At 38.0% G+C, this 22313-nt stretch overlaps 3 protein-coding genes across 7 annotated transcripts in view; 1 reads left to right on the top strand and 2 right to left on the bottom strand.

Annotated features, from left to right (window-relative positions):
• Positions 1-22313, top strand: part of LOC115447717 — a 42172-nt gene that overhangs the window by 13074 nt on the left and 6785 nt on the right. For 4 of the 5 annotated variants that reach the window (XM_037442535.1, XM_037442562.1, XM_037442506.1 and 1 more), the window contains exons 1-2: positions 21150-21222; positions 21914-21965. In XM_037442535.1, the coding sequence (XP_037298432.1) occupies positions 21193-21222; positions 21914-21965 (82 nt within the window). In that variant the 5' untranslated portion in view covers positions 21150-21192. Of the gene's footprint in view, positions 1-21149; positions 21223-21913; positions 21966-22313 lie in introns of those variants that run through there. The other variant, XM_030174916.2, reaches the window with a different exon arrangement.
• On the bottom strand, positions 5565-8013 carry LOC115447721. Its single transcript, XM_030174927.2, has 3 exons — positions 7954-8013; positions 6883-6934; positions 5565-6357 (listed from the first exon to the last, which is right to left on the bottom strand). Exons 1-3 carry the CDS (start codon positions 7981-7983, stop codon positions 5708-5710), a joined length of 732 nt encoding a protein of 243 aa, XP_030030787.2. The 5' UTR covers positions 7984-8013; the 3' UTR covers positions 5565-5707.
• LOC119188440 lies at positions 13882-16234 on the bottom strand. Its single transcript, XM_037442597.1, has 3 exons — positions 16162-16234; positions 15458-15509; positions 13882-14940 (listed from the first exon to the last, which is right to left on the bottom strand). Exons 1-3 carry the CDS (start codon positions 16189-16191, stop codon positions 14012-14014), a joined length of 1011 nt encoding a protein of 336 aa, XP_037298494.1. The 5' UTR covers positions 16192-16234; the 3' UTR covers positions 13882-14011.

Here is a 22313-nt window from a genome sequence, read left to right as displayed (position 1 = left end):
ATCATTTTCTACGTATTTCGTGGATTTCCATCGTTTGTACTCCCTTGTTTCGGATTGTATTATATTACAGAGGGATAGTACCTCTGAGTGACATATTCTTCCATGATATTCAGCAATAAAATCATCATATTAATTATTCATTTGAAAATGGCTGTAATTTTTAAAAAAATTATCATTTTCTACGTATTACGCGGATTTCCATCGTTTGTACTCCCTTGTTTCGGATTGTACCATGTTAGAGAGGGATTGTACCTCTGAGGGGCGTCTTCCGTCTTCAGTCATCTTCTTTCAGCTATAAAATCATTAAAATGATGGTTGATTTGAAAATGCCGCGAGTTTATGTTACTACACAAGGCGGTGATTGACAAAACTCTCAGTACACCATATCTCTTGTCCCTATAAGGTACAAACAAAATAAAAACGGTACAATCCCGTACTGACCTAGTATAATTTTAAACTCACTTGCCAACTTCAAACAGGTCAAAAAACAATTTATATAGGTAATAAAGTTAATGAAAAGTATAGTAAACAAAGAAGCCAGCTCGGGCTGGCAGGAAAGAAGAAATAAAATGATGTATATATGTTATTTTAAATAAATAATAAGGGAGAAACGCGTCGTGATCCTCATCGGTGAGGACAATAAAAGCCCTAACCTAGCTAACCTACCAGCCTTTCACTAGCTACCTAAGCGATAACTACCCGAAGAAGAAAGGCAGAAAGAAACTCCGGGCTTTATTTTTGTCATCAATTGTCCATTGAATCTTTTATAATATTATTTTTAAATATATATTTTTTAATAAGTCTTTTGTATACAAAGTCTGATTAATTATATAAGCTTATATACGCTCATCACCGTAAAAGTGCGGAGAAAATCCACCTAAAAGTATTTAACAACAACTAAAAATTAACGAAAAAAACAATAATACTAAAACATTTATAAAAATTATGAAACAGTGTACAGCGTGCATACGCCTACATTTACAAACATAATTTTGTTGTTTTACATTTCATATTTTGACATAGATCATACATACATACATGCATAATATATATTATAGCATCACACCTTTATCCCTTTTAAGGGATAGACAGAAGTGTAACACCACAGCGCGATAGCTGTACTGTGATCGAAATATTATCAGTTGTGTTTTGATTTAAGTTTGCTTGAATCTACTTCTTACATACATATGTATAGCATCACACCTTTTCCCCTTTTCAGGGGTAGGCAAAGGTGTAACATTTCAGCGCGATAGTCGTATTGTAAGCGAAACATAACTACGCCATCGAGACAGTATATTTTAAATAGTACAAGTTTTGAAGGCCGTTTAATTATTTTTATATTATTAAATTATTTTTATTTTCAAAACAGCTCGAGCAACATAATCCTTATTGTGGTAACTAATTAGCAACAAATTCCTACATTACGACTTATCAAATAAGTATAAGTTTCGTGAGTGTCCATGCTAGCTTGATATCAAGATAGCAGTGGTAGCTTTTTTTTCTAAACGGCTTGAGCAAAAAAATCGAAATAGTGGTAACTAATTAGCAACAAATTAGCAACAAATTCCTACATTACGTCTGATCAAATAAGTATAAGTTTCGTGAGGGTCCATGCTAGCTTGATATCAAGATAGCAGTGGTAGCTTTTTTTTCTAAATGGCTTGAGCAACAAAATCGAAATAGTGGTAACTAATTAGCAACAAATTCCTACATTACGTCTGATCAAATAAGTATAAGTTTCGTTAGGGTCCATGCTAGCTTGATATCAAGATAGCAGTGGTAGCTTTTTGTCTAAACGGCTGGAGCAAAAAATCGAAATAGTGGTAACTAATTAGCAACAAATTAGCAACAAATTCCTACATTACGTCTGATCATATAAGTATAAGTTTCGTTATGGTCCATGCTAGCTTGATATCATGATAGCAGTGACCGGTTTTTTTCTAAACGGCTGGAGCAACAAAATCGAAATAGTGGTAACTAATTAGCAACAAATTAGCAACAAATTTCTACATTACGTCTGATCAAATAAGTATAAGTTTCGTGAGGGTCCATGCTAGCTTGATATCAAGATAGCAGTGGTAGTTTTTTTTTCTAAACGGCTTAAAAAAAAATCGAAATAGTGGTTACTAATGAGCAACAAATTAGCAACAAATTCCTACATTACGTCTGATCATATAAGTATAAGTTTCGTTATGGTCCATGCTAGCTTGATATCATGATAGCAGTGACCGGTTCTTTTTCTAAACGGCTGGAGCAACAAAATCGAAATAGTGGTAACTAATTAGCAACAAATTAGCAACAAATTCCTACATTACGTCTGATCAAATAAGTATAAGTTTCGTGAGGGTCCATGCTAGCTTGATATCAAGATAGCAGTGGTAGCTTTTTCTAAACGGCTTGAGCAAAAAATCGAAATAGTGGTAACTAATGAGCAACAAATTAGCAACAAATTCCTACATTACGTCTGATCATATAAGTATAAGTTTCGTTATGGTCCATGCTAGCTTGATATCAAGATAGCAGTGACCGGTTTTTTCTAAACGGCTTGAGCAACAAAATCGAAATAGTGGTAACTAATTAGCAACAAATTAGCAACAAATTCCTACATTACGTCTGATCAAATAAGTATAAGTTTCGTGAGGGTCCATGCTAGCTTGATATCAAGATAGCAGTGGCAGCTATTTTTCTAAACGGCTTAAGCAAAAAATCGAAATAGTGGTAACTAATTAGCAACAAATTAGCAACAAATTCCTACATTACGTCTGATCAAATAAGTATAAGTTTCGTTAGGGTCCATGCTAGCTTGATATCAAGATAGCAGTGGTAGCTTCTGTCTAAACGGCTGGAGCAAAAAATCGAAATAGTGGTAACTAATTAGCAACAAATTAGCAACAAATTCCTACATTACGTCTGATCATATAAGTATAAGTTTCGTTATGGTCCATGCTAGCTTGATATCATGATAGCAGTGACCGGTTTTTTTTCTAAACGGCTGGAGCAACAAAATCGAAATAGTGGTAACTAATTAGCAACAAATTAGCAACAAATTCCTACATTACGTCTGATCAAATAAGTATAAGTTTCGTGAGGGTCCATGCTAGCTTGATATCAAGATAGCAGTGGTAGTTTTTTTTTCTAAACGGCTTAAGCAAAAAAATCGAAATAGTGGTTACTAATGAGCAACAAATTAGCAACAAATTCCTACATTACGTCTGATCATATAAGTATAAGTTTCGTTATGGTCCATGCTAGCTTGATATCATGATAGCAGTGACCGGTTCTTTTTCTAAACGGCTGGAGCAACAAAATCGAAATAGTGGTAACTAATTAGCAACAAATTAGCAACAAATTCCTACATTACGTCTGATCAAATAAGTATAAGTTTCGTGAGGGTCCATGCTAGCTTGATATCAAGATAGCAGTAGTAGCTTTTTTTTCTAAACGGCTTGAGAAAAAAAATCGAAATAGTGGTAACTAATGAGCAACAAATTAGCAACAAATTCCTACATTACGTCTGATCATATAAGTATAAGTTTCGTTATGGTCCATGCTAGCTTGATATCATGATAGCAGTGACCGGTTTTTTTTCTAAACGGCTGGAGCAACAAAATCGAAATAGTGGTAACTAATTAGCAACAAATTAGCAACAAATTCTAAAATATATTCGGTTTAATTCTGCTAAGTTACTACTGCTACCTTGACAGAGCTCGAGTTTATTAGTGTTGAAAGCCGACATTTTATTTTCTTTATGTGATATTTCCACGTCAAACCACTATCCAGTATTAAATGTGGCGGTACAATTAATGCATATACCGCCATCTCGTGAACACCGCCCGAACTGCAAGATGATCGATGCGTTGACACAACAACACACAGCTAGTGAAAGGCTGGTAGGTTAGCCGTCCTCGCCGGTGAGGATCGCGATGCGTTATCCTTCTATTTTCCCCTACCTGCCAACCCGAGCTGGTTACTTTGGTTTGTACCTTGTTTTTATTATAAATTTTATCCCTAATTTAAAATGTCCATAGTTATATAAGTAATTTTAATAGTTGTGTATAAATAATAATAATTATTCTTATGCTTTGTTTTGACGTATCATAAGTGCAACTTTGTTCGCCTACGTGATAAATAAACTATTTTATTTTTTTATTTTTATTTATTTAACTGTAGTCATATCACACAGCAATCACGCTAGGTGGCGACCGACGATACTGGCTTGCGATAGCAGAATTTGTTTGACACGCAATATATATACCACCTCTGAATAAGAACCGTCGGGTGGCCCGCGGACGGTCAGGCGCAACATCTGCCTGACTGGAAATATTTCCTTTCCATAGAGCAATGCAACCATCTGTTCCTCTACAATGGCGTCAACCTTTACGCCTCTAAAGATTTTTCTTTTGAGTTAATTGTTGGATTTTGACACCATTCATCGTAAAGGGATTATTGTTTCATATTTTTTTTATTTTTGCCTAAAAATATGTAATTAGGTTTAGATGTGTTTGTTAATCGGTTATATTGGAACCACTTGTGCAAAATAGTCTTGTGTTAGTTTCACTATCTAGTATAAAGAGTACATAAAATAAAATATGCAGGTGTCATGAGTATATAAACTTTTAAGCGTAAAGGTAGACACCGCTGTAGAGGAACAGATGGTTACGTTCCTCTATGGAAGGGGAAGATTTCCAGTCAGGCAGATGTTGTGACCGGCCGCGGTCCCTCCGACGGTTCCTATTCAGAGGTGATATATATTCTACGCGTCGCGAATATTGTGCAATCGTAATCTAGGATCGTTTATCGTCATCTTGCGTGATTGCTATGCGATAAATCGCTACAGTCGTGTCAATACCGCATAGGTCTTCTCGTAGTTCTGTTGATGTTGACGAGATGGCGGTGTATGCACTAATTGTACCGCCACAAACTCATGTTTCCATGTAGTGAGAGCTGGCTTATACCGTCTATACAAAGAGTACCCAATAATAAAAGACCTACCTATGTTCATAGACGTTTTTTTATCTAAGGATGGAGCATTGCTGTTATAACAAACCTGTTTCTCAGTGTTGACGACATGGCAGCTTTCGCAGTGCGTAGACATAGGGCCGTTGTAATAGGCTAATATTGAAAAATAACTTGAATCTAGTTGGCTGTCAGATAAACAAAGCTGAACAAACAGCAAGCCGTCAGATGAAAATGTCTATGAATAAGGGGGCTAGGATATAGTGTTGAGACACCCCAGAACTTGTTAAATGTTGCGAGCTTTGGTGTTGGCCTATTTTAACAATTTAAGAACGATTTGTAAGGTATGATTTGGATATTTTATAAACTTTGCCAACAATCTCTCTATTATGTAGGGAGCTGTTTTAGTAAAAGTGAGTGAATAACTGTGTCGAAAGCCATTTTTAAATCAATGAATACTTCTAGTCCATTATTTTCTCTTCTATGTTATTTTTAATCTCAGTAAAGAAGTCTATTTTTGTAGATAGGGTAAACATAGGACAGGTTTAAATAAATTTCATTTCATTATGCCACCAGTAATTAGCAAAGGGAATGAATAAAAAATCAAATTAATGCTTCAAAAATCTATTTCAAAAAGTATAACAAAAAATGAATTTAACGAAGTAAACAGAATACATGTAACGCAATGAAAAGTCATTTAATACAGTTACGCTCTGATGTTAACACCTTAACTTACAAGCTGACGTTGTCATCAGTGGTGACCTTTGGGGTCGCTAAGTTCGCCTATGCGGCCAGCAGCACCATTTTTTACTGGAATGTAGCTTGCTGAGAGATCATCTTCGATTCTCTGTACGTTGGAGTCTGAGTTCCCGTCATTGCTTAGGTCGGCTATGAGGTCGGCAGCACCATTTTCTACAGGAATCAAGCTTACTGAGAGATCGTCTTCGATTCCTTGTACGTTGGAGTCTGAGTTTCCGTCATTGCTTAGGTCGGCTATGAGGTCGGCAGCACCATTTTCTACAGGAATCAAGCTTACTGAGAGATCGTCTTCGATTCCTTGTACGTTGGAGTCTGAGTTTCCGTCATTGCTTAGATCGCCTATACGGTCGGCAGCACCATTTTTGATTGGAATGTAGCTTGCTCTGAGATCATTTTCGATTCCCTGTACGTTGGAGTCTGAGTTCCCGTCACTGCCTAGGTCATACATGAGGTCGCTTACGTCGGAATTTTCCTGTGGGATCGAGTTAAATAAGTAATCCTTTATCGACAGATCGTTAGAGTCTGAGTTCCCCTCGTTGTCTAGGTCTCTTCTTGCCCTGCCAACACCGGATTTTTTGGGCGGAATCAAGCTTACTGAGATTTGATCGCCGCTTAGCTTACCACCATTTGCTACGGCAGAACCTGGAATGCGAAGAATGTTTTACTATTTGCGTAAGCGGCGATAGAGTACTGCCCCGGAGGCGTAGTTGTATTGCGTGCGCGGTACGAGACCGCTATGAGGTTTCGGGTTCGAATCCCGGGACAGGCGAAGTGATATTAGGTTTTCCTCCTTAGTATCAGACCGGAGTCAGAAATTTGTGCTCGATATGGCGATGAGGTTGCCCCCTATCATGGGACGGAACACACATGGCGACAAGAGGGTGCACGGGTGGCACCTCTGCCTACCCCTTTGGGGAATACGTATATTGTACTAATTTTAGTTACAAGTCTGAATATCTTTAAGACATCTCTGACTTTGAATTAAATGAACTTTAACGGCGAAAAAAAAATATAATACCTATCTGATAATAATCGCAAATATTTTGATAATCTACAGTCCTACTAGCGTGGACCATGGCCGAACCCACAGTAGTGGCTCGGATCCAGCAGTGGAACAATTAATACAGTGCTATACAGAACTGATGCATTATACATAAGGCTACTCACCCACATCTAGATCAACCATTTCCGACTCAGGTCTGGCATAGGCGATGGCGACCTGCAAATTTAATGTTTAGTTATTTTAAGAATGTTCGATCAAATTATTATTAGTTATTAATTATACTGGTTAATGTCCTTTATAGCCGAACACAACAGTGTCTGCAGAATGTTTCAATTCGGGGCTACAGGGTGGATGGTCGAGCTCAGTGAAGCCGCATTCTCTGATTGTAGCCTTGGAAACAGCGGACGTGTGCACCGGCGCGTTGTTGTGAAGCAGCAACACTCCTCGCGACAATTTCTCTCGCCGTTTATCTTTGATAACGTCTAGCAATTGATGAAGTAGAAGAGCATAGAACTCACCTCTCACGCAGTGTTGCATTCTTTAAAATCTACCAGTAAAATTCCTGCACACTCCCAAAAGATTGTGACCATAATCTTTTTCTGGGTGGGGTCACCTTTGCTTTTTTTAGTCTCTGACGACGCCACGAATAGATCATGGTAAAAGACCATTTTCGCCACCAGTAACAATCGAATCCAAAACTTCTTCCTAACGTCCCTCACGAAGGGATTAAAAACTGCTTACAGCACTTCACGCTTTCTTGCTTTTGAACAGCGGAAAGAAGTTTAGGGACCCACCTTGCACTGACCTTATTCATTCCCAAATGTTTATGCAGGATTCTTAGCACTGTAGTTTTGGGAAGTCCAGTCATTCCTGATAATTTTCTGGCCTTTAGTCGTCTGTCTCCCAGTACTTCCTCCTCCAAAAATTTAATGCTTTCATCCGTAATGGCCTCAGAAGGTCGTTGACAAATGTCTTTCTTATTTTTTGCAGGTGCACTGGGGACTTTGTCTTTGTATTTCAATATACAGGCCGAACCCAGATCGCGACAAACTATTTCAAGTATTATATATATAATATATAAATTAGTTAGATGTGCGAGCTAAGCTAAACTTAGCTTAGTTTTTGTTTTTTAAATGGCTATAGAGACCAAACTTAAATTGTATGCGCATGGAAATAAAACAATATGTTTCAATTCGTAACTCAACAACGTTTAAAATATTATAAAGATGACTTACCAGCGCGAACAGGAGTACCAGGCGGTTCATGTTGTTTGTTTTCTTGTCGACGACTAGAATGATCCCTCGACTGTTGCCGCGTCTTTTATACTCATGCATTATTAACAATTTTCCAAACTTTACACTTGTATCAATATCAAACGAGGAAAACTTTCTTAGCAAATGAAAAAAAAGGATAATAATATGCATAATTGTATTAATAATTACTTTGTATAATATGATTAAAACATCGTATCATTGTTGGTACAAATGTCTCTTTGTTTTATAAATTTCTTGTAGTGTAATGAAGTAATTGCGCCACATTTATTTTTGGATACACCACGGCCCCTCCGCCGAGAAGCCCGTTATATTTTTTGGATTAGAGACGGTAAAGTGACTCAAGAGACGAGAAATCATCCCTCAGTCAAAATCCTGAGACATTATATGTTAAGTCAAATAAATCTCGACACAAATACACACACCTATTTATTAACATTTCCCATGAGGCCAAACAACCCATATCTGCTGAATGTAGCTGAGGAGTTAGGTATGATGCAGACTACTTGATGCTGTAGTTTCAACTCAAAATCGCCATGTCTTGGAAATACCACTGAACCAACAGTACACTAAAGTTGAAATGACTCGGATTTGTGAAAGTAGTGAATGAGCTGATGATCTTTAACCGCTTGAATAGATCTTCGTAAATAATAGCTTAGCAACCATCTCGGTCGCATCGGTTTTAAAACAAAAATAAAACCGTATCATAATCGATCCATTCCTTTTTTTGTACGTAAGCGCCCTTGCAGTGAGGAAAATATGGAGGAAGGAAGAGTGAAGGAAAGATGGGAATTTTCTAAGATAGGGGGGAAAACACTAGGAAATGTTCGCGTGCCCTTTCAAACCTCAATGTGTATTTACAACCAAGAGGTATACGTACTGAACTGTAAGCCTAGGGGCGCGGCAAATGTCCCTCCGCGCATGAGCGCGTATCCGGTGTGGAATCTGAGTGGTCAAGAATTGCCTCCGAGGGGACACAGACAGCTCTTATGATTGGGGTCGAACTTAGCCGATAAACATGTTGCAGTTATATAAAAATTTATTTAAACGCATTGTGAGATGATTCCTCACTTTGAGTCTTTTACCACTGGTGGTCTGGGTCAAGTGAGTCTCGCTGTCAGTGGGTGATTCAGTTTTGAAGTGAAACTTCTTTAGAAACGTTGTGATTTGAAACTCATTGAAATGAAAATACATCACGATGAAGCCGGGAATGAGGACGAAGCCTTTTGCTATCGCAAGTTAGTATCGTCTATCGCCATCTAGTGGGATTATTGAGCATTATTTCCTAGTTGTCAATATTCACCTTACAGTTCCAGTGATGTTGACGAAATGGCGGTGTAAGCACTAATTGTACCACTATAGACTGTATAGCATCACGCTATGACCCAATAGCAGCGGAGCATCAAGGAAAAATGTTTCAAGAAACGCAGAAACTTTATTAATATTCAGGGTTTATGTTGCTTCCGCTTCTTAAATGATTAATATTAGGCAATAATCATGTATTTGTCTGATAGAAATCGACTGACGCGAGATGATTCATTCTCGTCAGTCGACATAATTATGCCGGCCTGCTGGAGCCGGATATATACAGGCTGATCCCGGAAAGCGCCACACTTACGTAAGCAATTGGTTGCGCAATCCATAAACTCTGCCACGAAAGGATGAGGATAAAAATGCTCTTAACTACTTTAGCTAAATAGATAGATAGATAGATAAAAAAGTTTATATAGGCTACAATTAACACACAGTATAACTTAAGATATACTATACACAATAGACAAGTAAGTACATATCCATTTGTGAGATATTGCAGCCGCAATCGGGCCCCAGCTCAGCAATATGCTTTGCTCCAAGGAGCAAAACGCTGGTAATTCTGCTGGTACCCGGTATAACGTATCAATACAGATCATAATAAATATTTAGGTACTCCAAGTGGCATGATTAAACACGGAAGAAAGAGACAATAAAAGTATATAAAAGTGATACAATATACAAATGAAAATATCATAGTGTTACATAGCGCCAAAAATTGTTACAGACAGACACAACTTTTTAAACATAAAATATAATTTATTAACCAGATGCACCCAAACACGTGAGGTAGTTTTCGTTACATTTAAAAATGACTTATTCTAAATAAAATACTTTTAATTTTTCTTTAAAAGTTCCGAAGGAAAATACATCACGTAAAGGAGGGGGAATTATATTCCAGCACTTAGTAGAACGGTAACGAAAACTGCACTTAAACGCCGCAGTCTTATGTCTACAAGTTAGGAGTCCAATACCTCGTCGAGAATTAATATCAGATCTAGACCAATTTAGTTTATGGAAGAGGTACTCTGGTTGTTTATACCTAATTACATTAAAAAGTAAGCAGGCAAAATGTAGGTCCCGACGAGAGCTCATTTTCAACATTTTGGCGTTATCGAACAAAAGGTGTTACATGCGCCCGTGGGGGAACATGAAAACCTATAGCGAACACACGCATTCTGCACTCTTAGGATATATCTAGCCGAGGATGACAACATGCAGGGTCCATATACAATATCACCATGGTTGAGCACTGATAATACTAAAGATTCACAAAGCAACTTCCGTACACCCTCATTTAGATACTCGCGTATTCTGTACAATTTTTTTAATCTGTAAAAACAATATTTTACTAGGCTTTGCACATGTTGGCTAAAATGCAATTGGCTATCCATTAAGACACCAAGATTTTTACCTTCATTTACTCTCACCACTCTAGAATCGTTTATAAGGATACATGGGCAAACTGGGCAATATCGTGTACTTGTTTCCGGGGATCCGATTAACATATATTTAGATTTTAATGGGTTAAGGACTAAAGAATTACGAGTAGACCAGTCATGTATATTGTTCAGATCTTCATTAACAAGGCTAACAGTGGACGATGTATCATTTGGATGAAAAGATGCACAGAGTTGAGTATCATCGGTATAAAGGTGGAATCGACAGTGTTTGATCCGTTTGGTTATATCAGCGCTATAAATTATAAATAATAAAGGACCCAATATTGAAATACAATAATTTTACGCGCCATTATTATGACCTTACTTTCCATTCACCAGTTGTATCAATATTGAACAAAAACGGAATATATGAAACAAGAATTATTCATTATAATACACAATACTTTCTGTTTGTATACGTGTAATGATCTAGAAAGTTCCTTTGCGAGCAAAAGTGAAAATACCACAGCAGCGGCTAGTGGTGAAGGGTGAAATATTCCATAAAGGAACCCGACACAACATATAGGTACTGATATGCATGAATGGGGTCTGCTAATCGTTTTATTGACAGATTTTACATTCATTAATATTATATTCCTGCACGACAAAGGGATCCCACTGCACCTGATGGAAAGTGTATGGCGTCCAATAGAATATCGGCTGACGAGATATGTTTTTTTTTGGTATGGGACCCTTCAGTTTACACCGAGGGAAACTTGCGAACGACATACTGGTTTCTTCCGGATTAACAACTGTAGGGCCCCGGAGGAAAGTTGGAAGGGACTAACCGGGAAGGAAGTGTGGGGGAAGGACAATGAACCGTCTTAGGATGAGAAAAGGGGAGAAGGCTGGGAAATGTTCACGAGCCCTCATAGGCTTCAATGTGAATTGGCAACCATGCGGTATACATACATAATGGTGTGCCTGAGACCACGACAAATACTCCCCCATACACGTGCGTGCATTCGGTGTGAAGACCGGGTGCATAAGAATTGCCTAGGGGGGCGACGTGGGATAAATATGAAATAGCCCCTGAGATAAGCGCGTTCAAACAAACAAACAAACACTTCATATATTAGTATAGATAGACTTACGAGATTTGGGTTCCGCTCTCGGCCCATACCTACATCACACTAAACGAACAGTGAACTATTACAGTGGCAAAGGGTCTGTATAACCCTATTCCTGCCGGCCTTCCTTTCGCATTTAATGTAGTTAATTATCATTAGTTAATTATCCCAAGGGCACACACCTTTGACTTTTCTAAAATCATGTGTGTATTCTTTGTGAATTTATCGTTCGTTTTAACGGTGAAGAAAAACATCGTGAGGAAACCTGCACATCTGAGAAGTTCTCTATAGGAATTTCTAAGGTGTGTGAAGTCTACCAATCCACACTAGACCATCGTGGTAGACTAAGGCCTTATCCTGTAGCGGCTCGTAGATTTCCGCCACTGCAGAGGAACAGATGTTGTGTTCCTCTATGGGAGGGGAAGATCTCCAGTCAGGCAGATTTTACCTGATCGGCTGCGGCCTCTTCAACGATTTCTAAGTCGGAGGTGGTATATACTATGTTGCGCGTTGCGCAAATTCTGCTTTCGCAAATTAGTATCGTCTATCGCCATCTAGTGTGATTATTGAGCATTATTTCCTAATTGTCAATATTCATCTTGGATTTCCAGTGATGTTCACGAGACGGCGATGTATGCACTACTTATACCACTACAGATTGTATAGCATCTCGCTATGACCCAATAGCAGCGGAGCATCAAGGAAAAATGTTTCAAGAAACGGAGAAACTTTATTAATTTTCAGTGTTTATGTTGCTTGCGCTTCATAAATGATTAATATTTAGTAAGACTGATATATGACGGAAAATATATATTATATACTCAAAAATTATCCAATGGATTTCGATAAAATTTGATATGGATATAGTTTAACACGCTGGGAAGGGCAAAGACTACTTTCTCACTCGAGAAATGCGGGCGAAACCGCGAGCAAAAGCTAGTGGTGGAAACATTGATACCGGCGATAATATTAATTATAATATATATTTTTTGCAAAGAAAGAAGTAAGGTTGAAGCAAAGCATTCTACATGCATTGAGTTGAAAGGAAATTATGCAGACAATTTTATTTATTTGTCGGAGTATTCCTATATTTCCATAGGAATTGTAAAAGCATTTTGATTCAACCTTATATAGAAAACGCGACTTTTAAACTGTTACTAAAGCAATATCTTACAAATGTTGATCAGTATAAAAAAGTGTTGGAATTTTATAAATTAATAATTCGAGGTTCCATTATGTTTTCCGACTTATTGTTATGATAAAACTAACGGTTTCGGTGAAAAATGCAAGACACCCATATTTACCAACCTTGATTTTTTTTATGGATTTTTAATTACATTTTGTCATAATAATAATGTTTCCAACAGTCGTTGCAAGTTTCAGCTCTATGCAAATATTTGTAAGCTGACTACTGGATTTTATAATATTTTATATTTTAATAAGGTTTGTTTGATACGACGGTCGCCAATTATTGTATTATTTTGTTTACTTACTTTATCTTTTATCGAAATAAAGCTGGTTTTCGAATCACTTCGCCGGACCTCAGTCCGCCTTGTGTCCATGAAGGCTGCAGTCTTCGAAACGTTCGAAGATCAGTTTATTTCAATGACTAACATTCGCGTAAACATAAGAAATCAATTTATCTTTAGTTAATATCTTATATATTATAGTTCTAGTTAATTAAATATGCATCCTTGTATAACAGCATTATTATTGAACCATTGTATTTTGTTTATATTCATGGCTTTCACATTTATACTCCTTCACTTTGTCGTTAAAAACGTTATATTAATGTCTCTATTAGTTATGAAATATAGATATTTAAGTATAATTTGTTATTTTGAAAATGTATCGTCATATTATGTACGCATTGCGCGAATCCACAGTGCATTGTTTATACAATCGCAACATACTTAGTTAGCACGCTCGACATTGAATTATATGTAAGTTTTGATAAATTTTAAAAGAGTTTACTAAAATTTATTGTGTTTCATAAAATATTACACGAAAATCGAGTCTTCTTGAAACATTACGCCACGCAACAAAGGGAAATAATAAAAAATCGAATAAATGCTTCAAAAATCTATTTAAAAAAAAAAAAATGCATTTAACAAAGTAAACAGTTAACATAATAATGAATAGTCATTTAATACAGTTACGCTCTGATGTTAACACCTTAATTACAGGCTGACTTTGTCATCAATGGTGACTTTTGGGGTCGCTAAGTTCGCCTATGCGGCCGGCAGCACCATTTTGTACTGGAATCAAGCTTACTGAGAGATCATCTTCGATTCTCTGTACGTTGGAGCCTGAGTTCCCGCCATTGCTTAGGTCGGCTATGAGGTCGGCAGCACCATTTTTGATTGGAATGTAGCTTGCTCTGAGATCATCTTCGATTCCCTGTACGTTGGAGTCTGAGTTCCCGTCATTGCTTAGGTCGGCTATGAGGTCGGCAGCACCATTTTCTACTGGAATCAAGCTTACTGAGAGATCATCTTCGATTCCCTGTACGTTGGAGTCTGAGTTCTCGTCATTGCTTAGGTCGGCTATGAGGTCGGCAGCACCATTTTTGATTGGAATGTAGCTTGCTCTGAGATCATCTTCGATTCCCTGTACGTTGGAGTCTGAGTTCCCGTCATTGCTTAGGTCGGCTATGAGGTCGGCAGCACCATTTTTGATTGGAATGTAGCTTGCTCTGAGATCATCTTCGATTCCCTGTACGTTGGAGTCTGAGTTCCCGTCATTGCTTAGGTCGCCTATGCGGGCGGCAGCACCATTTTGTACTGGAATCAAGCTTACTGAGAGATCGTCTTCGATTCCTTGTACGTTGGAGTCTGAGTTCCCGTCATTGCTTAGGTCGCCTATACGGTCGGCAGCACCATTTTGTACTGGAATCAAGCTTACTGAGAGATCATCTTCGTTTCTCTGAACGTTGGAGTCTGAGTTCCCGTCATTGCTTAGGTCGGCTATGAGGTCGGCAGCACCATTTTCTACTGGAATCAAGCTTACTGAGAGATCATCTTCGATTCCCTGTACGTTGGAGTCTACACCGGATTGTTTGGGCGGAATAAGGCTCACTGCGATTTGATCGTCGCTTAGTTTATCGTCACCATCTCCTACGATAGAACCTGGAATGCGAAAAATGTTTTACTATTTGTGTAAGGGGTGATAGAGTACTGCCCCGGAAACGTAGCTATATGGCGCGCACAGTGCGAGACCGCTCTGAGATTACGAATTCAAAGCCCAGGTCGGGCAAATTGATATTGGGTTTTCCTCCTTAGTATCAGCCCGGAGTCAGAAATTAGTTCCCGATATGGTGACAGTGTAGTCCCCTGCCAGGAGACGGAACACACATGGCGACAAGAGGGTGCACGGGTGGCACCCCTGCCTACCCCTTCGGGGAAAAGGTATATTGTACAAATTTTAGTTGCAAGTTCGAACATCTCTAAGATATCTCCGACTTTGAATTAAATGAACTTTAACGGTGAAAGAAAATAAAATACCTATCTGAGAATAATCGCAAATATTTCGATAATCTACAGTCATACTAGCGTGGACCATGGCCGAACCCTCAATAGTAGTGGCTCGGATCCAGCAGTGGGACAATTAATACAGTACTGATGCATTATACATAAGGCTACTCACCCACATCTTGATCAATCAGATCCGACTCAGGTCTGGCATAGGCGATGGCGACCTGCAAATTTTATATTTAATTAATTTAAGAATGTTCGATCAAATTATCAGTAGTAATTAATTACACTGGCTAATGTCCTTCATATCCGAACACAACAGTGTCTGCACAATGTAGCTTAGTGGCAAAAGTTGCAAGGATGTTTGTGTTCGGCGAGATAGCGACCGCCGTACACGAGGTTGTAACCCGCCATAGTGGCACAAGTGTTTCGCTTTCAGGGAGCGGTCTGTGTTAGGGTTACCAACGGTACTATAATATGTAGTATTATACTATATTTTAGGATTGCGAACTATATGTATACTGTGAAATATATGGTACGTATATATTTTCAATACCGAATTTACATTACCTTTTGACTGATGGGATAGTGTGTATATGAATGCGGCAATCTTACAAATTCTTATGTTGCAGGTGCAGTGGGGACACTGCTTATTTATTTGAATATACACAGGCCGAACCCAGATTGCGACAAACTATTTCAACCATGTATATAATATGTAATTTTGTCAGATGTGCGAGTTATACTAAACTTAGCTTAGTTTTTGGTCTGCAAATGGCTATAGAGGCCAAACTTAAATTTTATGCACATCGAAATAAAATAATATGTTTCAGTTAGTAACTCAACAACATTTAAAAAATTATAAAGATGACTTACCAGCGCGAACAGGAGTACCAGGCGGTTCATGTTGGTTGTTTTCTTGTCGACGACTTGAATGATCCCTGGACTGTTGCCGCGTATTTTATACTCGTGCATCATTTGCAATTTACCAAACTTTGCACTTGTATCAATATCAAACGCGGAAAACTTTCTTAGCAAATAAAAAAAAAGACAATATGCATTATTGTATTATTAATGCAAAGCAAATAATTTTATATAATATGAATAGAACTTTGTTCATTGTTGGTACAAATGTCTCTTTGTTCTATAAAGTTCTTGTATTGTACTGAAGCACTTGCGCCATATTTATTTTTGGATACACCACTGTCTTATCACTAAGAAGCCTGTTATATTTTTTTGGATTGGAGACTGCAAAATAACTCGAGAGACGAGAGATCATCCCTCAGTCGACATCCTGAGACATTATATGTTAAGTCAAATAAACCTCGACACAAATAAACATGTAGGTAAATAGTAAAAATTAAATGTGTATGTCCTTTAATTTCATTGTAAGTTCTTCGTGTTATTAGACCCTTACATATGAAATTTACGCGTTGTATGAGAGGAATACAAAGTTAATGTGCATTTTTGTAAAATATAATGAATTATTCAAAGTATGCACCATTATTATCCGTACCCTTCTTCCATCTAGGAAGTTCATTGATCCCATTACTCAAAAACCATGGGGGAGAGAATCAATATACACTCTGAAGATGATTTGGACTGCCTTCCTTGAAAAAAGTTATCTAAATTACGAAAAATGTGGTAATCTATTGGAGCAAGGTTCGGTTCGGTGGAAGTCGCAGACATTGCAACTGCAGCTCGTCTAGTTTAGTTGCCATATGTTGTGCAGTGTGGTCTAGCATTGTCTTGAAGCAGCACTGGCCTAGAGCGATTGACCAGCCTCTGTTGTTTAGCAACTGGTTCCTCCATCATGATCTGCAGTTGCTGACAATAGATATCTGCCGTAATCGTTTGACCAGATTTTAGAAAGCTGTATTGAATACTGTGGCGGTACAATTAGTGCATATACCGCCATCTCGTCAACATCGCCGGAACTGCAAGAGGATCGATGCAGTGACACAAATGTAGTGATATAACACAGCAATCACGATAGATGGCGACAGACGATCCTGAATCACGCTTGCACAATTTGCGTGACGTGCAGCACGTATACCACCTCCGAATAGGAACTGTTGGAGGGGCCGCGGCCGGCCACAAACATCTGCCTGACTGGGAATCTTCCCCTTCCATAGAGGAATGCAATCTGTTCCTCTACAGTGGCGTCAAACTTTACGCCGCTAAAGTGTTGACCCCTGACGCTGAACATCATGACGCTAAAAGTACCACCGGCACTAGTCCACCAAACATAGTCATTTTTTGGAGTATATTTTGCTTGATTTGGCTGATTCTCTAGGATTCATCCATTGCGACGAGCGCTTCCGATTATCGTACAGGATCCACTTTTCATCACATGTAATGATACGATTTAAAATCTCTTATTATTGTATCGGCTAAGCTATGTAACTCAGCATTCGACATGTCACTCAATAAATTTTTCAAGCTTTTTACTTTCCCGATTTGCGTTAAGTGGATTAAAACAGTTTTATCTTTCACGTCGAAGCCTACAGCTAACTCTGAAGTGGTAGTGATGGTGGTGGAATTTTTAACTAAAGAGATATCAGATCGAAGTGGCCAGTACGACAAAACGCTAATTTCATATGTAAGGACCAATGGAAGTGTACCCTTGCTTTTTGATTCTTCGGATATTTGTCCCGGCAGTGCTTTCGGTAATTATTATTTGTTATTCTCTTTATTTAAAAGGTATTTTTTACATATTATATATTCTTTAATAAAAAATATGCATATAAAAATATAAAAAATGAATGACCCTCCGACGGCGACGCTCAAGACCCAAGCCACCAGCGGTTAGGGATTCAGAGTGAGGAATCTTCTCACAATGCGCGCCGTGTCCAGCAATACTGCCTTTTGCATCTGGCCTCCGACCCAACGGCCAATTGAGAGCTTCTGAAGATGTTGTCGAGGCTCTTAGGTATCAACGCATGCGCAGAAACGACGATCGGGTCAATACTTGTAGAGTCTACACCCCACATATCATTGTCATGTATCAAGTCTAAATATTTAGACATGTTGTCTTTTTCGGCCTTATTATTATTGTTAGATGACTAAAAATGGTAATATATTTCACTATCTCCTTTACATATAGATGTTTTAAAAATATACTTCCACTGTCCTACTGAAAATCTCATTTTAATGTTTCTCTAATGCTAAAGTAACATACGTTGTTCGACGTAGGAATATTGATATACAATGCTGCCAAAATGAAGGCAAAGGAACTAAGTTGTTGTTGAAATACCATTCTACACAACAAAACTATCATAATGTAACCCCAAATATACTTTCACTGAACATACGGGAGATATTATTCAGCGAATAACTTGTTATTAATGTTATTTAATACAATATTACAATTGTTTAAATACATACATAATTACGGCGTCACGGCAGAAAGATGCGCCGGAATCTTTGTTTCATAATTTATTTTTTAGAACTTTTTAACAGGAATAAATAAGTCATACTAACATGTTTGTTGCGTAATTAACCGCATACGCAGCGCACGCAAAGTAAACTCCGTAAGTAAATACGGTACACTAAAATATAAAGTGTTTATTTGAGCGCGCTAAACTCGACATAAGTATATTTTTTTAGTAAAATTACCTAGCCTCAAAATTCCTATAGAGAACTTCTCATGTATACAGGTTTACTCGCGATGTTTTCCTTCACCGTTAAAGCAAACGATAATTCACAAAGAATACACAAATATTTTTTTAGAAAAATCAGAGATGTGTGCCATTGGGTTTTAAACCTGCGGGCATTCGTTTCGGCAGTTCCACAACCAACTAGGCTAACTGTGTCGATTGTCGAGGATTAATCATCTCTCGTCAGTCGACATTTTTTGGACCTCTCTCCACCTACCATCAGGTGCAGTGGGATCCCTTTGACTTGCAGGAATATAATAATAATGAATGTAAAATCTGTCAATAAAACGATTAGTGGACCCCATTCATGCATATTAGTACCTATATTATATTGTGTCGGGTTCCTTTTTGGAATATTTCACCCTTCACCACTAGCCGCTGCTGTGGTATTTTCACTTTTGCTCGCAAAGGAACTTTCTAGATCATTACATGTATACAAACAGAAAGTATTGTGTATTATAACGAATAATTCTTGTTTCGCATATTTCGTGGTTGTTCAATATTGATACAACTGGTGAATGGAAAGTAAGATCATAATAATGGCGCGTATAATTGTTGTATGTAGCTAAAGTAGTTACGGACGTTTTTTTCCTTTCGTGGCAGAGTTTATGGATTGCGCAACCAACCCGCCACAACTGCTTATGTAAGTGTGTCCCTTTCCAGGATCAGCCTGTATGTATCTGGCTCCAGCAGGCCGGCATAATTGTGTCGACTGACGAGGACTAATCATCTCGCGTTAGTCAATTTCTATTAGACAAATACAATATGATTGTTGCCTAATATTAATAATTTACGAAGCGCAAGCAACATAAACTCTGAAAATTAATAAAGTTTCTCCGTTTCTTGAAATATTTTTCCTTGATGCTCCGCTGCTATTGGGTCATAGCGTGATGCTATACAGTCTATAGTGGTACAATTAGTGCTTACACCGCCATTTCGTCAACATCACTGGAACTGTAAGGTGAATATTGACAACTAGGAAATAATGCTCCATAATCACACTAGATGGCGATAGACTATACTAACTTGCGATAGCAGAAGGCTTCGTCCTCATTCCCAGCTTCATCGTGATGTATTTTCGTTTCATTCAGTTTTAAATCACAACGTTTCTAAAGAAGTTTCACTTCAAAACTGAATCACCCACTGATAGCGAGACTCACTTGACCCAGACCACCAGTGGTAAAAGACTCAAAGTGAGGAATCATCTCACAATGCGTTTAAATATTTTTTAATGTAACTGCAATATGTTTATCGGCTAAGTTCGACTCCAATCATAGGAGCCGTCTGTGTCCCCTCGGAGGCAATTCTTGACCACTCAGATTCCACACTGGATACGCGCTCATGCGCGGGGGGACATTCGCCGCGCCCCTAGGCTCACAGTTCAGTACGTATACCTCTTGGTTGTAAATACACATTGAGACTTAAAAGGGCCTGCAAACATTTCCTAGTCTTTTCCCCTCTATCTTAGAAAATTCCCATCTTTCCTTCACTCTTCCTTCCCCTATATTTTCCTCACTGCAGGGGCGCCTACGTACAAAAAAAGGAATGGATCGATTATAGTGCTGTTTTATTTTTGTTCTAAAACCGATGCGACAGAGATGGTTGCTAAGCTATTATTTACGAAGATCTATTCAAGCGGTTAAAGATCATCAGCTCATTTACTACTTTCACAAATCCGATTCATTTCAACTTTGGTGTACTGTTGGTTCAGTGGTATTTACAAGACATGGCGATTTTCAGTTGATACTACCGCATCAAGTAGTTTGCATCATACCCAACTCCTCAGCAACATTCAGCAGATCTAGAGTATTTGGGTTCAAGGGTAATGTCAATGAGTAGGTGTGTGTATTTGTGTCGAGATTTATTTGAGTTAACATATAATATCTCAGGATTTCGACTGAGGGATGATTTCTCGTCTCTTGAGTCACTTTACCGTCTTTAATCTAAAAAAATATCTAAAAATAAATATGTCGCAATTGCTTCCTTACACTACAAGAAATATATAAAACAAAGAGACATTTGTACCAACAATGATACGAAGTTTTATTTATATTAAGTATATAAAATTATTTGCTTTGCATTATTAATACAATAATGCATATTGTCTTTTTTTTATTTGCTAAGAATGTTTTCCGCGTTTGATATTGATACAAATGCAAAGTTTGGAAAATCGCAAATAATGTATGAGTATAAAAGACGCGGCAACAGTCGAGGGATCATTCAAGTCGTCGACAAGAAAACAACCGACATGAACCGCCTGGTACTCCTGTTCGCGCTGGTAATTCATCTTTATAATTTTTAATTGTTGTTGAGTTACTAACTGAAACATATTGTTTTGTTTCCATGTGCATAAAATTTAAGTTTGGCCTCTATAGCCATTTGCAGACCAAAAATTAAGCTAAGTTGAGCTTAGCTCGCACATCTGACAAATTTACATATTATTACATGGTTGAAATAGTTTGTCGCAATCTGGGTTCGACCTCTGTATATTCAAATAAATAGGCAAAGTGTCACCACTGCATCTGCAAGAAATAAGAAAGTGATATTGGTTATCTATCATATATTTCTAAAAGACTTTGTAAGATTGCCGCATTCATATACACACTATCCCATCAGTCAAAAGGTAATGTAAATTAGGTATTGAAAATATATACGTACCATATATTTCACAGTATACATATAGTTCGCAATCCTAAAATATAGTATAATACTACATATTATAGTACCGTTGGTAACCCTAACACAGACCGCTCCCTGAAAGCGAAACACTTGTGCCACTATGGCGGGTTACAACCTCGTGTACGGCGGTCGCTATCTCGCCAAACACAAACATCCTTGCAACTTTTGCCACTAAGCTACATTGTGCAGACACTGTTGTGTTCGGGTATGAAGGACATTAGCCAGTGTAATTAATTACTACTGATAATTTGATCGAACATTCTTAAATTAATTAAATATAAAATTTGCAGGTCGCCATCGCCTATGCCAGACCTGAGTCGGATCTGATTGATCAAGATGTGGGTGAGTAGCCTTATGTATAATGCATCAGTACTGTATTAATTGTCCCACTGCTGGATCCGAGCCACTACTATTGAGGTTTCGGCCATGGTCCACGCTAGTATGACTGTAGATTATCGAAATATTTGCGATTATTCTCAGATAGGTATTTTATTTTCTTTCGCCGTTAAAGTTCATTTAATTTAAAGTCGGAGATATCTTATAGATGTTCGAACTTGCAACTAGAATTAGTACAATATACCTTTTCCCCGAAGGGGTAGGCAGAGGTGCCATCCGTGCACCCTCTTGTCGCCATTAGTGTTCCATCTCATGACAGGGTACAACACTGTCACCATATCGGGAACTAATTTG

This window comes from Manduca sexta, chromosome 1 (assembly GCF_014839805.1).
Source record: "Manduca sexta isolate Smith_Timp_Sample1 chromosome 1, JHU_Msex_v1.0, whole genome shotgun sequence".
NCBI lineage: Eukaryota > Metazoa > Arthropoda > Insecta > Lepidoptera > Sphingidae > Manduca > Manduca sexta.
The sequence above is the reverse complement of the archived record's forward strand: the minus strand, read 5'-3'. Positions and strand labels throughout refer to the sequence as shown.

Excerpts from the sequence above, each read along its gene's own strand:
- LOC115447721 (XM_030174927.2), bottom strand. The coding sequence starts at position 7,983 with ATGAACCGCCTGGTACTCCTGTTCGCGCTG. Across the intron at positions 6,935-7,953 it reads TGGTACTCCTGTTCGCGCTG|GTCGCCATCGCCTATGCCAG; the intron begins GTAAGTCATCTT and ends TTAAATTTGCAG. Across the intron at positions 6,358-6,882 it reads AATGGTTGATCTAGATGTGG|GTTCTGCCGTAGCAAATGGT; the intron begins GTGAGTAGCCTT and ends TTCGCATTCCAG.
- LOC119188440 (XM_037442597.1), bottom strand. The coding sequence starts at position 16,191 with ATGAACCGCCTGGTACTCCTGTTCGCGCTG. Across the intron at positions 15,510-16,161 it reads TGGTACTCCTGTTCGCGCTG|GTCGCCATCGCCTATGCCAG; the intron begins GTAAGTCATCTT and ends TAAAATTTGCAG. Across the intron at positions 14,941-15,457 it reads TCTGATTGATCAAGATGTGG|GTTCTATCGTAGGAGATGGT; the intron begins GTGAGTAGCCTT and ends TTCGCATTCCAG.